The sequence below is a fragment of the Dermochelys coriacea genome, chromosome 3 (genome assembly GCF_009764565.3).
Source record: "Dermochelys coriacea isolate rDerCor1 chromosome 3, rDerCor1.pri.v4, whole genome shotgun sequence".
NCBI classification, from domain to species: domain Eukaryota; kingdom Metazoa; phylum Chordata; order Testudines; family Dermochelyidae; genus Dermochelys; species Dermochelys coriacea.
In genome coordinates, this window is record NC_050070.1 from 142,901,005 (window position 1) to 142,918,187 (window position 17,183).

At 42.5% G+C, this 17,183-nt stretch overlaps 1 protein-coding gene across 4 annotated transcripts in view; it reads left to right on the top strand.

Moving 5' to 3' along the window:
- The window catches only part of KIF26B (kinesin family member 26B), a 429,496-nt gene that overhangs the window by 126,880 nt on the left and 285,433 nt on the right, over positions 1-17,183 (top strand). For all 4 annotated transcript variants that reach the window (XM_043512263.1, XM_038396564.2, XM_043512264.1 and 1 more), the window contains one exon: positions 6,196-6,729. In XM_043512263.1, coding sequence (XP_043368198.1) covers positions 6,196-6,729 — 534 coding nt within the window. The remainder of the gene's footprint in view (positions 1-6,195; positions 6,730-17,183) is intronic.

Here is a 17,183-nt window from a genome sequence, read left to right on the forward strand (position 1 = left end):
ATTGACATCTTTTCTTCCCACCCCAATTAAAAATCTGGCTGCTGTCTAGCTAGCAAATAATATGCAAACACCTGTGTGCCAGATGTGTACAGCTGTGAGCCTGTTATTGCTGATCCATCCTCAGAGCCTCAAGCCACAAGCCAGCCCACAAGATAATTATCCTCCCCCTGCTGCTTTTTTTCCTCCTCCTTGTTCTCCTTTTATAACCTTTCTTCTGTTTTTCTCCTCCTTTCTGCATTTATTCTGGTGCTGAAAGCTGCTGAAATAGGACTTGGTTAGTAATTTTCAGGTAATAAGTCTGAGTACCCAAAGCAACGGTGCAAAGTGGGCTTATTTGCTCACATCTTTGAAGGATACCCATGAGTAAGCCACAGCTTAGACTATCTGTATTAAAATATGTATGTTGTGCAGATCTTACTAGTATATGTCACTTAGGGAAATGACGCTGGAAACTATTAGGATGTGCAGCGTGTCTTAGTTTAAATTTACATGTGGCAGCACAGGCGGGGTTAGGATTTTAGAGTTTCCTCTGAGAAGAATGAGGTTGAGGCCCCCATATAATTCCTTTTTCCAGTTTGTAGTTTTGGGGCCCAATTCTTCCCAATGTACAAGTAACTGCCATTGACTTCCTGCAAAGGGAGAATGGAGCCCCCTGTGCAAAGCAGAGGTAGGAGTTCTGTCTGACCAGGGGAGGGCGGAGGGACAGGAGTAGAGTTGGTGGAGAGTCACTGAAGAGGTTGAATGTGGAGAGACCAGAGGAACAGAGAACAAGGGTTGTATTACAGGCTGGAGCCAATAAGACACCAGCCCTTTAAGGAGGCTGTCTTGAGTCTCACTGAAACCAGCATATTGTAAAAGCCCCCTTTTCTCTTCCCCAAGTCTCCTACTTCTGGCCCTTCTACTGGGGATCCCTTACTTCGCTTTCTCCTTCTCCTCAGCCTCTTTTTCTCGTTTATGAAGGAGGCCCAGGGAAGGGCTGGAGGAAGGCAAAATCTTAGTGGAGAAAGGGGGAGTTCCTCAGCTGTGGGAAAGCATAATGGGGATTCATAAGGGAGGGGGCAGTTTCTTTGTGGGGGATGAGAGAAGTAGGAGGAGAGGGGAGTTTCCTTTGTGCAGAAGACAGGAGAAGGAAGGGGGTTGGTCATTTGTGTGGGGGAAGGAGGAAGCATGGGGAGCAGCAGGAAAGGGGAGGACCACCTGTGTGTTATACCACCCTCATGCCTGTATAACTTGTTTTTATTGGCCCATCTCCCTCATGACTGGAAGGTGTGGACAGATCCTTCTCCTTCAGAGTGTTCAAATAAACCAACCCCTTGCTTAGGAAAAACAGCTGATTTGTATACAACAGCACCTTGCTCAGCGTGATGGTGGAATGCTACTAATTTCTAGTCACTGGGTTAAAGTCTACAGTCCTTATTCGTGTAAACCTCCCATTGACTTGAGTTTATTTTTGAACCCCCTGTTGTTTCAACCGAAGCACTGCCATTCCAGCAGTCATGAGCTGCTGTTTTTCCAACAGCCAGGCAATGGACTGCTGAAAGCAGCAAATCTCAGAGACCATTCAGTTTTAGGGACTGCATGTGTTCAGGTTGGGGTGCAGAGTCATTTGGAAAGTATCCCAGATGTGTCAGGAATGTGAATTTGTAGGTACTTTTTAGTGGAAGGAAAAGCACACTGCATTTACCTTCACACAAGAAAAGAGAGCAGAGGAGTTTACTTCTTTAAACAGAAACCAGCCACTTGGCTAGTGGGACAGTGCTTGGAGTGTATTTATACAGTGGTGAAAACCATGTGTTTTGTTTTGTTTTTTATCAGGGAAAGGGCCTCCCTTTCCACCAATGTTTCTTAATTAGTTCTCTTCCCCCCCTCCCTCCAACTGGGAGGAGAGAATCTGGAAACCACACTTCTTCCAGGACAGAGTTGTGTATCCCTTGATCTTTGTTCTCCTCCCCCTCTCCATCACCTTGTATGATTGATCACATACCAGCAGCCATTGCCGCTTGTACTTTTTTAAAAGCTCTATGTGGAAGCTCTATGTGGAACTTTGTGAGTGACTCCAAGCAGGAGATGGCCCCCACCATCCAGCTGCCTCACTGACTCTTAATTCCTCTCCACTGCTCTTTCTGACAGGCTAATAGCATCTTCTATAAATTAGTGTCAAAGAATACAACTGGATAAAAGAAACACTAGGCCCATTGGAGAATGGAGTCTTCTTCAGAGACAAGATTAAAACCATAATTGGCTGAACCTAAGGAATAACTACAGAAGCATTACAAGTAGGGAGAGCATTTCAAAGGTAGATGTGCACCGTTGCACACATACTTTTCATATGTGTGCAAAAATCTGGTACGCATAGCAGGTATTTCCACATACCTATGGTCTAATAGATACCTAATTGGGCATGTGCAAGTATCTGATTTGTGCCCATCTTTCTCTCCTTATTTGCATGACCCCCATCCAGTGGTGGATTAATGATTTTGCTGCCCCTAGGCCCTGAAATAATTGCTGCCTCCCTTATTATTATATTATATTATATTATATTATATTATATTATATTATATTATATATTATAGTGTGCAACTGGGCATACTCAATGTTGAAATCTATCCTTTAAGTTTCCTTTTATAAGATCAGGGAGATGTGCACCAACCCAGTTGGGACAAAGCAGGGATTTTTTTCTGGCTTTGAGCTGCCATTTTAATGATGAGATTGACGTTTCGCCCAGAGTGGAGTAGCTAGCCTGTGTAAGTACTATAGTTTGTCCCAATCAGTATATTACGGGGTGCTTTTTAGAGGACGCAGTATGCTTTGCAAATGGGGAATGACCACAGCTGTCTCCTTTTCTTTCTGTGATGAGATAGCTATAGTGATGTCAGCTAGAAAACAGGAATGTTCTCATGTGGATTTAGTCCAGGAGTCAAAGCTTCAGGTATTGCTCAACTGCTCACAGTAGGGGGAAAAAGGTCTCTAAAGCTGAAGAGTCTGAAACATAAAAGGAAAGTACTTTCCTGATCCTCAACATTCAAAGAGAACAGGAAAGTCTTCCTGCAATCAGGGCAGACATACATCCACATTATACTGGGCGAATATTAATATTGCCAGTGCAGTGTGTTCAAGTAAAGCCACAACAGGTGTGTACCCTAACGAGGAGATCAGAGGATTGTAGGTGTACATAAATATAGAGTACTGAGCATGTGGATGATAGGTTAGCACAGTGAACACAGACATATTAGTATCACTTCAATACTTAGTGGCGTTTGTCAGGGACCAGGGCGCTGTTGTGCTAGATGCTGTTTAAAAAAAAAAAAAAGCTTACAATTCACTGGCCAGGGATTTGGGGTATGCGAGTTCAAATCCTGGCTCTGTAATCCCTTTGGACAAATTTTAATCTCTCTGTGCCTCAATTGCTCATGTGTAAAATGAGGATAATACTCCTTACTTTACCCCACTGTGTTTTGTCTTGTCCATTTGGACGATGGGTTGTGGGCTCAGTTGGGGGCCTCAAGGCATCAATATAATACAAATAATAGGAATAATGTAACATAAACAGGATGGGACAAAGAGGGGACGGTAACAGTAATAAGAGCATGTTTTCCAAAAGCTGACAGTGTGCACAGTTTAGATCGCCCGCCTGCCTGCCTGCCTAGCTGTTATCAGTTTACTCACTTGAGTTGCAGTTTTCATTGTGACTGATCTCCTGATGCCTTCAGACTCCTTTAGCTTCTTCACCTGTTCAGTGTCAACTAGGTACCCACACTACAATGCTGTTTATACTGGGGATGGGTGAACCAAGTTTGCTGCAATAAAAGCCATCCTGAAGCTTTGCCCTGAACTAAAACGAAGTCCTTTTTGTGATTCAAACAAAAGGAATGGTGAATCTTTTGTTATATTTCAGTTTTGGAGCTCTGCACTCCTGTGGTCCAGCCAGGACTGGGAACAAGTGCCAAAATGCCCTGGTATTTCTAGCCCAACCTGAAAGCTCTCAAGCAAACCTGCTGTTATGAGATTTAGTGCTGTTTTGCAGACCCCAACAGTTCTGATAATATAGATAGCCTTTCAGGCTCCTGGTGCTTCTTGCAGAGAACATAAACTTCTTTAAAGATTCGTCCATCCCTAGTTAATACACACCTATGGGACCAGTTACTTGCTGCTTATTAAAATAACCAGCATTCCTCCATGGACCTCCTGCAGATTGCTTGCTGATGGAATGCTGAAGCCACAGTTGTCATGCAGCTGTTTCCCTGAAATCTCAAGTGTTTGCATGGGTGTCTCACTGAGAATGGAGTTTTAACATCCTCCATGTCAGAGGCAGTATAGGGTCCATCAGCCCAGTCAGACTTTCCTTTCCTGGCACAACATTGCAACAGATCTGCCAATACTGAAGAACAAAAATGAGTCAAGACTAATATTTTTAAGCCAGCATCCACTTAGAGATCACGGTATGAGAACAGACTTTAGTCTACTCAAATCTGGTTAACGTTTGGGGTATTAGTTTGCCTAGTGACACATTTTTCTAGCATCTGTATGTCTTTTGGTTATATTATGTTTTTTATATTTCGTGTCCTGAAACAAATGCAGAGCTATCCAGTGGACTCTTGTCAGAATGGCAAGACCATACATAAGGATCAAAAATCCAAAGTTGAGCCCGTCTTCCTAGTTCCTCCTCAGGAAGAGGAGAGATCTTCCTTTCTCACTCTGTTTATTATATCAGAATGATCTGATGTTTGTTTTAACACTGAGATGAAGCTGAAGTCATTGACGCTCAGTATCTCTTAAAGCCACTGTGCTACATGAATATTATTTATATCTTTCTGACACTTGCTTACTTTAGAAATGACCTTATTTCCTTGGAATACTTATTATAGTGTCCAGGAATTTCCATGCTGTACTGCTGCTGGATCTGAGCACTGTATATAATTACTTTGGGTTCCAGCCCAATTGCCTAAGGGGTGGTTAACTTTCAAAGAACAATAACCAGCTCTGTCTACTAGCTAGAGGAAGGTAGAACTGTCAGGGTGTTTCCCTGGTACATATCAAGCAAATAGAAATAAGATCAAGATCTTAATCTTGCTACATAGAGAGCTTTTCTCAAGCACTGTGGTGAAAGTACAGATTCCCTTTCTGCATTACCGGGATGTAAATGAAGGGGGTAAAAACCTCCTATATTGCAGTTGAAATGGATAAGCTAGTTTATTCAATATGCAGCCATAGCTATGGTGGACATTCTGTGGGCTGGAAAATAAAATTTGACAACTGTGTTTCCCCATTTTTTCCTGATTCTTCATGGCAGTGTGATGAGCAGGGAGCTGCTGTACAACACAGCTCTTGTCTTCTGACACACTTTGATGTTCTGACCCCCTTGTGCACTGAATAGAAGTGACCAGCCTGAGGCTTGATCAAATCTCAGCCCCCTGTTGTTTCCCCATCAGTTTATATGACTCTCTTGGGCTTCTGCTGCTAGAACTGCTCTTTTTGCTGCTGTGCATAAAAAGGCACCATGATTTATGAATCAATTAATCACTGCATGCTGAGGAGCTCTTCACGGTAGTTAAACAGAGAAAATAAAATGCTTGAGTGTATAATAAAGACAGATCGTAATTAATATGACCCTCCCACTTATGAACCCCTCCCTCCATGCCTTATACTCGCCACTCCTCCTTTCCCAGTGTGTGCATACTAGCCTGCCTTGATTTGCATCCCTTGAGTTTTGTTTAAAAAACAATTGTGAAACTGTTTTCTTGGTTTTTACCCAGCTCTTTTAGCTGGCAAAGACCAAATACTGACCTCTAGATAGATTGTGAACCTTATCGGCCAGTTGACTTCAATGGAGTTAGGCTCTATGTCACCTGTGTAAATGAGAGCAGATTTCATTCAAGCCAGCAGTGGGGTAGAGCAGGTTAATTCATTCTCTCTCATGCACTCAGGCTTGCGATGGAATTAAGAATATTTAAATACATTTGCCATTTCTCTGTATTTGAAGTAAAAGGGAAGGTTTCTCCTGAACACATCCTAGTTTCTAATTTTTGTTTCTCTGCTGCTGGCATATGTTCACTGTATCAAATGGCCTTTGTTTGCTCCTTAAACTTATCTCATAAATTGCCTTTTGAAATGCACAATCCTCAGCAGAAACGTTTCACTGCAATGATCCTGGTTAAACATTCCCTCCCCCCCGCTTCTTCTCTGCTTGGTTTTCAGGACCCAGCTTTCTCTTCGGTGATCCATGACAAACTCCAAGTTCCCAACACCATTCGGAAGGCATGGAACGAGAGGGACAACAGATGTGACGTTTGTGCCACCCACTTGAACCAGCTGAAGCAGGAGGCCATTCAGATGGTGCTAACGCTGGAGCAGGCTGCCAACACCGAACAGTATGATGCCTCCCCAGGTTCACCCCCACCCCTCTCCAATATTCCCACCTTAGTGGGCTCCCGACATATGGGCAGCCTGCAGCCCAGAGACTGGGCATACATGCCCACTTCCTACACTACTGCTAATTACACAGGCTTTGTGGCCAACAAGCACAGTGGGAAGCCCAACAGCCTGGGGATCATTAATGGGGTGGAGAAGAAAAATGGTTCCCCTGGACACCAGGCCAAGGTCAGCCTACAGATGGCTACCAGCCCCAGCAATGGCAACATTCTGAACTCTGTAGCTATCCAGGCTCATCAGTACCTTGACGGCACCTGGTCCTTGTCAAGAACAAATGGGGTCACCTTGTATCCGTACCAGGTAAGTGACTTAAAAATGTTTATTTAAACATTTTAATAATCTTAATCCTACTAACATCTTCCCAGCCTCACACTGTGGGACTGATCCTACAAAAATGTACTTCTGCTTTAAAAATGTGGGTATTCCCTTTGAGTATGCACGGTACTAAGCAGTACGAGCCAGATTTTCCACAGTGACTAAAGATGCAGCTAGCACCTAACCTGCTTGGGTGTTTTTGAAAATCCCATGAGATGTCGAACTCCTCTCCTTTGGAAATTATACTAGGCACCTATCTCCCTGTTTAGGCACCTAAATATGTCTGAAAATTTGGCCCTGTGCTCACTAATAAGCATTTGCAGGGTAAATCCCTCTGTTGCTATTTTAATACTTATCAGCTATGAGAGTAGTTACTATTATGGTAAGAAAAAAATAAGTGAATGAGGAGTGTTGAGACATCAGTTTTATCACACATAGAAAAGGGCTGGGTCAAAAGAGTGTATTTAAAATTATTTTAACTGGAAAATATATGTGACTTTACAGTTTCCTGAACCACAGCTGGAGATGTCAGTATGTGACATGGACTATGGAGTTTGAACTAAGAAAAAAACTAGACCTGAGCAAAGAGTGGATAAAAAATTGTGAATTATTGTTTGAATAGGAAAAGTAATTTCAATTTGACTGTGTTCACAACTTTTTGCCTTCATTTTCTATGAGCATTTGGATGGTTGAGTTTTAGTATCTTGAACAACAACCATATACTTATGGACCTCTGTTCATGACCACACTGTACAACTTTATTACAGGAGTCTAAGAGCTCCTAAGGGTTATTACTGATCTGGTGCAGCCAGGTTAATCACAAGCGGCCCTATGACTGGTGCCACTCCATCATATTTTAAGCCTGAAAGCTCAAATATTTTATTTTATTTCTTCAAATGGCTAAAGGATATGACAGGGCTAATAGGGTACGTGTGGCACCTTTTCAAGTATTTGTGCAATCAACGAAAGGAGATGTTTGCCATGTATTTTCACACAGGGCTAGAGAGTGAGCCTGCCCTGCACTCACCTGGCATAGACTGGGCCCAGCTTCCTGCTCTGGGCCTTGCAACATGGTGCACACTACTCTCTGAAATTTGGCCTGGCATCCCAACTGTTCAGAGGGGTGCTGGGTCAAACCCTGAATGGCACTGCAACCCTATGTGCCAGATTGCAACGCTAATCACTCAAATATGGTCCAGCTGCTCCTCCGTCATGACGGAGAAGTGGTTTGGGCAAATCTGAATGGAACTGTGACCCTGTGTACCAGGTTGCAATGCCGGACCTAGCCCCTGGGAAAGGAGCCACCTCTGCAGAGGGCGTGTGGGGCAGGCTCACTTTCCAGTCCATCACCCTGTGGTTGCAAATCTTGGCTCCGCCATTGTCTAAAATATAACTATTGATGCCGATCTTGTGGTTTCCATAGCTATCCAATAAGTTGAAATCACAACATAATGCAAAAGGACTGCATGATAATCTGTCCACTTCAGCCCAGCCCCTTCTCGACAGACTTGCAAAAGAGAATAAATATGAGTTTTGCAGTGAGGCCAGGAGACTAACAAATCTGGGCACTGGTGGACCAGTCATTGATAATTGTGAATTTTAAATTCTGTATTCAGTTGTCATATTCAAAAATTAAAATTCTCTCAGCATTGGTTAGTTATGGTAATAAGGGAACAGAAATGGCAGCCTGTGTCATTTAATTATCAAAAAGCATGGATTTCAAAGTTTGAGTATTTGCCTCTGACTGTTTGTTTGAGTTATTTGCTTCAGTAGAATAATTTTGGGACGAAATTCATGAGTAATTCTGAATGGTGAATAAATGTGAGAATTTTGTTTTCCGCCTGTGTACAGAAAAAAGATAAAATCTGTTGACTATGTTATGTTACACATGATCTCAGATTATCAGAACAGTTTTAGATCTGTCTCTCCAATTTCTTGTATCTATATAAATAAAAATATTAATTGGTCAGAGCTATAATATGCTGCTGGGAAAAGTGCTAGTAGACCATATCAGTTTTTCTGGCTCATTTAGAACCCTGAAAATGAACCTAATTTTTCTGGCTTGAAGGTAAAGTGAAAAAAATTGCTCTAGCCACTTGCCTTGTATATTTCCTTGTATTGAATATTTCTCCTGCACCTAATAATGAAACACCCTCACTATGCAATAGCTAACAGAACCAGACAAAAGTCTCCTTGGGATAAAGAGCATTATGTTTCCAGCAGCGGTTCAGTGCCTTCCTATGTCATAATTTTGTCAAACTGATGCCCAGGGACAAGAGCTGTGGGACTGGCTAGACTTAATGGCTCCTGGTGTGGGCATCTCCCCATTGTAAATTAGCTTTAGTCAGATAGTCTAGACAACCTGCCAGAAACAGTTGAGTGCTTTGAAAATTGACCTTATTTTTCCTACTAATATGCCCACCACTCCAAAAAGGGGAAACCCTGGCTCATAAGCCATGCCATTCTTTGCCCTCAAGGCAATTTCACACACTAAGAAATATCCTAGTTACAGTTCTTCCAAGAGCGTTATTCAGCCTTCCTGGTGGAAAATCATTTCCAGTCTCTGCCTAAACCCAGAGCCCTGTGTAGGATACAGGGAATGAATGACAGCACTGCTTTGTTCATGTTGAGAACAATGGGAATGAAATGACCTGTGATTATTTCCCAGTGCTGTGCTTCTGAAGCACAGTGGGGTGGGTAAAGGGTGGGGGGGGAGGGGGAAGAGAGAGAGTTTCCACTATTTTCACAGAACAAATCAAAAATTACCACCTGAAAGTGTGTAAAATAGGTGTGAATTCAAAAGCTCCCCACTTTAATAATTTACTGTATGCTCAAAGGCTTAAACCAGCAGCCTTGAGTCGAGATGGGCCAGAACCAGAAACCCAGATCCAAAAACCCTGGGACTTTTCTAGCCCTGGATCTCTATTTAACAGCTGACCCATGATTCTGTAGTGGGCTGAATTCAAATCCCAGGTTAAAACTTGGTGACTCAGTTGAATTTCAGTCTTCAGACACGAGACTTTTGTACCCCCCCCCCCCAAAAAAAAGGTGGGGGGGAAGGGGGGGAGGAAAAAACAAATTTTTACATTGAACAGTTTTTTCTTTTCTTTCTGTGTGACGACTTAGTAAACAGGTAATAGGGTGTTTTGATCAGGGGCAAAAATTATATTCCCCACAAGTTTCTTCTATTCAGTGTTATGCATACAATTTAGAAACTAATAATGACCAAATCCAAATTGGATTTGAACCAGATCCTCAAATTCACCTTCAGGGTAAAATTCTCCCCTGTGCAGAGTATCAGCACAAGGTGTATGCAACATAAGTGCTTAGTTGTGTCTTAAATGGGGTAAAGATTTTGTGTGGGCCCTTTGCATGGGGTGAATTTCACCCTGAGTTTATACTCATTCCTTACATAGGGGAACACTAGTTGATGTCAAAGGGAATTTGCCTGAGCAAGGACCTCAGGATTTGGCCAGTTGATGATGATACACCTTACAGGATACCACCCTAATCAGTACTTTTCTATTGTTCATTGGTTGCCATGTTATCATTTACAATGAGTGGGAAAACTTTACAGCTGTAAGGATATAACTGTTCATTTTGTTAAGAATCCCAAAGTCCCAGTGTTTTTATAAAAATGAGGCAGAGCAACAATTTTATCAAGAAAGTGTCTCAATTAAATTGTCAGCGACTGTATGGAAACTTCATTATTCATTATCTGTGTAAAGCTGTTAGTTAATGTATCTGTAAAAATGACACTTTTGGGCCACGTTAAAGAAGCCACTAATATCTGAGTCATTAGCAATTAGAACTTCTGTTTTTAGTTTGAACATGAGAGTCTGTGCCCTTATTCTCAAGGTTTTTGTTTGGGGACATTTCCTAGTTCAGTGATTCCAAATCCTTTTTCTCTTTTGGATCTCCACTTGTGAACCCTTCCATATGTCTGGGTCTTCAGTAGAGCTGGTCAAAATTTTTTCTATGAAACAGTTTAAAAAAAAGTTTAATCAAAATCCAAACATTTTTGTGGGAACATATCTTTTAGAAACCAAACTGTTGGTGGGGAAAAAGTTGAAACATTTCATTTCAATAGTGTTTTGATTAATTTCATTTTGACTTTTATATAAGTCAAAATGAAATGAATTGAGATAACACTATCTTAATGAAATGTTTTGTTGGTCCTGAATCAAAATGTTGTTTGGTGGGATATTTTTAAATTTGGCTTTTTATTCCAAATTGGAACAATTTTTTTTTTAAATGTTGGAATTTTCTCACAGAATGGAAATCCCAATTCTTGCCCATCTTTAGTTTTAGGGCATATTCCCACAAAGCTCCCTCTGATACCCAGTTTTGGATGTAGGATTCGTTCCCTCTCAAAGAATTTAAATGTCTATCCGGGAGAGGTGAGGGAGAAAAATATATTTTGATTCAAACTAAAACTGGATGGGTTTAATCCTTGTAAAAATTTGTATGAAACACATCATGTGGATTAGCATTGTACAAGCTTCTCCTCATACTAGTCACTCTGACAGCAGTCCTGGGTTCTGACCTGCAACATCCCTTGCTGTTCCAAATCTGAGCCTCTTGAGCAGGCCACGCCTCGTGCTCAATTGGTGTGCTACACAAATTAACCCTAAAATGAAACCACTTAAAAGCTAGGCCAAACCCTCAACTAAAGTCTCCATAGGTGAAAAGCTACTGACCAACTCTTTCGCCACCCTACCACCAAGCATTTGTCCAATCTAAACCTTGGAAGTAATTGGCACTGGTGCATTTATTATTAATTAGTGCATTATTACATTGCTATGACTTCACAACTGCAATAACTTTACAGGCAGACACAAGACAAGGTCTCATCTCCAAAGACTTGACATTCCAAGTCAAACATAAAGAAAAGGGAATGGGGGAAAGGCATGTAAGCTGGTTGTATCTGCCCTTCTCCTAACAGACTGAGAAGGGGCCAAACAAACCCCTTTCCTGGGTTTCCTTTAACATTAACTTCAACAACAACAACAAATGTAAGAGGCCTGCCAGAGTTTACTCTTGAATGTGGAGGTTTCTAGGGCTGCTCTCTGCTTTGAAGAGAGTTCTCAAAGCTTTTGTATCCTGAACTGGATCTAATAGGGTCCCTTCCTGTCTGGTTGCCAGCTTGAGTCAGCAGAAGAAATCTCCATCTTTATGCAGGGTCCTAGAACCTGGATTACATTATTTAGATTGGCACATGTATTGTACTGTTCTAGATTATTTTAAAAAAAGAATTTGGTAGTTACTGAGTGAGCAGTGTGTGTCAGAGAAGGAGGGCTAGTGAGAAAGACACGCCAAAAGAATTAGAGAAGTTTAAAGGAGTGTGAAGCGGCATCTTGTAATGGAGAAGGAAAGCAATTCCAGGCATGTGGTGTGGGCAGTGAGAAAAAGGCAGAGACACAAGCATAGGGTTGTAGTAGGAGATGAGGACCGGTGTGGGCAGGGTGAGCACCACGTGTTCAGTTCCTTCAGGTTGGGGACATGGAGCTTGGACTTGACCTGGAAAGGGACAGAAAGCCAGTGAAGAGATTTGAATGTGCCGGGGCGGGGAGGTTAGGGGGGATGTATCCCTTTCTCTTAGTCCAGTAGAAAGCATCTCTTTAGAAAAAAAAGAACTTAGGCTGCAGAGAGCCTGCTAGCCCAGGGCGTAATGATATAGTGTGTATTCAGAGAGCTATCAAAGGCTTTATTTGTGTACTATTCATGAAAGCTTACAGTACATACTTTGTGTTTCCTCTTTATCTATGATGTGTGTTTATAACCGCACTGTTCTTGATGAAAGTACAAGTTAGTTCTGGAGCTGTGCAGTGATGAATGATTTGTTTGGGGTTGATTTTGGTCACGGCTGCCTTGTAACACACTAACTCTTTCAGGCACAGCCTTTTTTCAAGAAATTGGTAATGATTAGAGTTTGGCATAAGATATAAAGTTCAAGCCTGGATCAAAACACTGTGTGTGGGGTATTCAGATCTGGGGATTTGATTCCAGCTCTTTCAAGTCTCTGCTCTCTAATTTCTTTCCCTTTCGCTTGCAGCTGCTGATAAACACGTATGGCAGGAAAAGGCTGAAGTGTTAATGATCATTATGACAGAGCTAGGCTAATTTAATTGTTTCTAAAGCCTATAACAGGAGGTACCTAAATCATACTTTTGATTCAATTTGCAGATTACCGGGTGTTTAGTGTAACTATCATATTACACACAGTCTTACAGATGTAGCGCTGCTTTGTCAAAGCATGAATATAGCAAGCAAAGGAAAAGATAGAAGTGCTTACCACACCCTGTGACCACACTCTCAAGGTATTGCTGTTCTTACAGAAGGATTAGCAAAGTACTATGCTGGAGGTAGGATGGGGTGTCCTGAGTGTGGCCTCTGTACCAGCAGCAGGGAAGGTGGTAGCCTAGAAGCCTGTTACCCCAGCTTTGTGTCCTTCCACTGAGGATTCCAGTACGTTGGCTATATGGCCAAAATCCATCAGTAATACAACACCAGATGATCTGGCGCTTTATTATTATTTGTATTACAGTAACACCTAGAGGCTCTATTATACTAGGTACTGTATAAATCCAGAGCAAGAGACAATCCCTGCCCCAAAGAGCGTGGGGCAGATGAGAGACAAAAGGCATGGAGAGGTTAAGTGACTTGTCCGTAGTCACACAGCATGACTGGGAATAGAATTCAGGTCTCTGGAGTCCATCTGCTTGCATGGCGGAGTAGTGGCTGCACAGAGGAAGAGTGGCTCCTCTCTCCCATGAGCTGTGACTCTGCTCTGTCAGGCAGGGAACCTAGCTTGGGCTCATAAGCAGTAGACAATCGTCCTGTTATCCAGTCAGGTTTTGGTCTAGACATTTTGTATGACTCATATTTAAACCAATTCAGTTCCTGTGTTCTCTGAAAGGCCTTCTGCATTCGGGTGGTAAGATTCTCTCGCAAGAATTAGAGACCTTTGTTAGCCCCGAATGGCTGATGGTGAATATGCTGGACAAATATCCGCTCTGTGTGTGTGTGTGTTGTTCAGTTTGTGGTTTGGATGCTAACAAACTAACAAAAATCTTTAGACAATGATCCCAGTATAGAACACACAAACCAGCAATTTGATTTCACAAAGTGGCCAACTGTCCCTTGGTGGACCCAGAAGAACAAGCTGATTAGCACTGAAATAAAATTTCCGAATCTAATCCTAGCTCCTGCCATCCCCACCCTCCACACTTTTATATATATAAAACATCTTTCCTCTGAATAGACCAATGTCCTTTTTGCATCAAATCACTGATAATTAGATACACAGTGAGGTTAAAAGAAAAGGAGTACTTGTGGCACCTTAGAGACTAACAAATTTATTAGAGCATAAATGAAGCATAAATGAGCATAAATTTCTAATAAATGAAAGCTTATGCTCTAATAAATTTGTTAGTCTCTAAGGTGCCACAAGTACTCCTTTTCTTTTTGCAAATACAGACTAACACAGCTGCTACTCTGAAACAGTGAGGTTAGTGGGTTATAAGTCATCAGCTGACCTTCTTTCCATGAAATGATCAGTCAAGCTTGTGTATTACCGTAACTGGCTAATTATATCTGAATTTTTTTTCAAACTAATGCGCTCATTGTATCCTGACTCATCCCATTAGGATGGCAAAGTTCAGAATTCCATGCTAATTGTAATTTTTTTTACAATTACTCTGGCGTGATTTGATGTCACATGGCATTTTTCTGCATGGCTTAATGACCCCTAGAATCATTACTCTTTCCTTCATGATATTACACTGACCAAGGGAAGTGAGAGGTAAAGGGTATCCCATGGATTGAAAAGAGCTAAGGAGGCTTATCCTAGGAGTATGAGAGCCCCATGACTCAGCTGTGATGTGAAAAAGAAATCTATGAGCTCTGAGAGGAGTGAGATAATCCTGTAATTTAGTGAAAGCCATGAAACCACAATTAGTGAGGATTTGGAGTCTTGTTTTCCTCCCCTGCTCCATAGCTTAGGAAGCTTGTCCGGATGTGAGTCCGTCATGGAATAATAGTGACAATGTCCCTGCACTGACTACCTGCTATAGTTGGGTAAAACTATCAGTTGGAGGAAGTGGGAGGAACGGGAAGGAAAAATTAGCTAGAGTTCTGGTAGGGAGCGAGACCCAATATGCCTGACTTGACTGTAAGTACCTCATAAATAACTGACCTACTGTATCTGCTGTCAATATGTTGATTACCAGAACCTAATGACGCTGAAAACATCATTTGCCAGGCATTGTTTTCAGAGACTTCAACGTATAGAATACAATTTGCCTCCAATTCAGCAAAGCATTTAAGCACGTACTTAACATTAGGCATTTGCTTAAGTCCATCCCTATAGAGCACATGATGTTTAAATGCTTTGCTGAACTGGGGCCTTACAGTTTAAAGGGTATGTTGGATAGCCAAATAATGGAGATAAACCACAACCAAAGCCCTGGAATTGAACACTCCTAAAGTTTGGAGGTGTTCGGAATCTGAATTTTGCAGTTTATCCCCATCCCCCAGATATCTAATTTATCTTTAGATCAATGGAAAAATCTGTGTTTCTTCTCTGAGTAATCACCATATGGGTGCTCCACTTCAGGTGCACATGATTTTCATTAGCCGTGTGCATCTGGCCAGTGCATGTACTGATATCTGGGAGGTGCCCCGCACTGAGGCTCTCTGAGGCTGCATGAGTAAACCGCCCTCAGTTCCTTCTCAACCACCTCAGCCTGAGACAGAGTTTAGCAATTCTGCTGTGTGTGTACGTTGGCTATTGCTGAGCTTATTTTTTTTCTTAATTTAGTTAGCTTAGTTAGTTGTTAGTTAGTAGAGTAGCTAGTAGTTCTGGTTTGAGAAAAAGTCAACTACGGTTGATGGAGTGCCCTCTTTGCCATGCTCTGGAGCCAGGTTAGGAGAACTCACTGCACATCAGTCCCCGAGGCTCTCTAGTGCCCCTTCAACCTCTGCACAACATTGCCCCAGAAGGGGGAAATCTCAGAGACCTTGTCAAAACATTCTAAGAGGAGGAGCTCTAATTCCCCTCCCAAGAATCCCACCTCAAAAAGACCTTGTTCTTAACAGCCTGAGATGTCATCCCCCAAGGCTCAGTTCTGTAGAGGCAAAGAGCTCCTCCAGTACTGGTGAAGCAGGAAAGTCCCACAGCTCTAAGTCCAAACATGGCTCTGAGCAGACTCCAGTATGGTCTAGTGGAGATGGTCAAAGCAAGCATAGATTGGTACCCTTGGGCTTAACTCCTCTTCCGGTACCCTTATCAGGTTCTTCGGTACTGTGTAAGCCTCTAGCCACATCAGTGCCATCTGCACAGCACTCCAGACCATCAGTACAGTCTGGCAAGGACAAGCATAGCGGTCTGTTGGTACCACAACACCTCTTGGTGCTGCAGAATACCCAAAGGACTTTTCAGTGACTGCTGTACCAGAGTCTCCATTGCTGGTGAGTACTGAATGCCTCTTGGTACTAAGAACAGCTGGGTCTCTGGAACTACATACATTCCCTGGTGCCATCACCTCCCTTTTCAGTTGGCGCTCCACCATTGGAGGAAAAAGAGGACAATGATGATCTCCTTTCAGTATCATTAGTCTCTGTTCAGGGTTCCCCCAATACCCATATAATGACTCTTTTCTTGAAGAAGCAGGGAAGATATTTGGGGACCTCATCATTCCTGGTGGGAGCAACCCTGGATGCTACCATATGGCCCTCAATGCCCATACTGGGACCCCTGGGCAACTTATCGCTGGCAGATCTCCAGGGCTATGACCCTCTCCCACTGGGATGATAGGGAGACTCAAGTTTCTCCTCCCCAGCAACAGGAGGAAACATTTAACGACCAAGAGACTAGGGCAGATAAAGAAACCACCCCTCATACCACTATCTCATCCACTTTGCCAGATGAAGCAGAAATACTGCCTCCTTCTCTGTCTATGGCCGATGATTTTTGGCAGCTCCAAGACCTCATTAAGCAGGTGGCAGACTCCCTACAGATACCTTTTGAGGAGGTCAGAGAGTCCCAACACAAGCTGTTGGATATCCCTCACTCTGCAATACAATCCAGAGTTGCTCTCCTTATCAATGAGACTCTGCTGGGACCTTCAAAACAATTTGGTAAACTGCAGCTACTGTAATGCCCATACGTAAGAAGGCCAATTAAAAAAGACTGATTTTCCCATTTCCAACTAGCATGGGACCGTATCATCTCGAACAAATGAGTGATGGAAGTAATATCAGGCTACACCTTCCCATTTATTTCCTTCTCTATTCCTCATTCCCCTTCCCGTCGCTCTTTGGGACTCCTCTCATAAGTTCTGCTAAGACAGGAAATAAACTCCCTTCTTTGTTTAGGAGTGATAGAACTAATCTCTGTTCAGTACAGGGGAAAGGAGCTTTTCTTTATATTTCCTTGT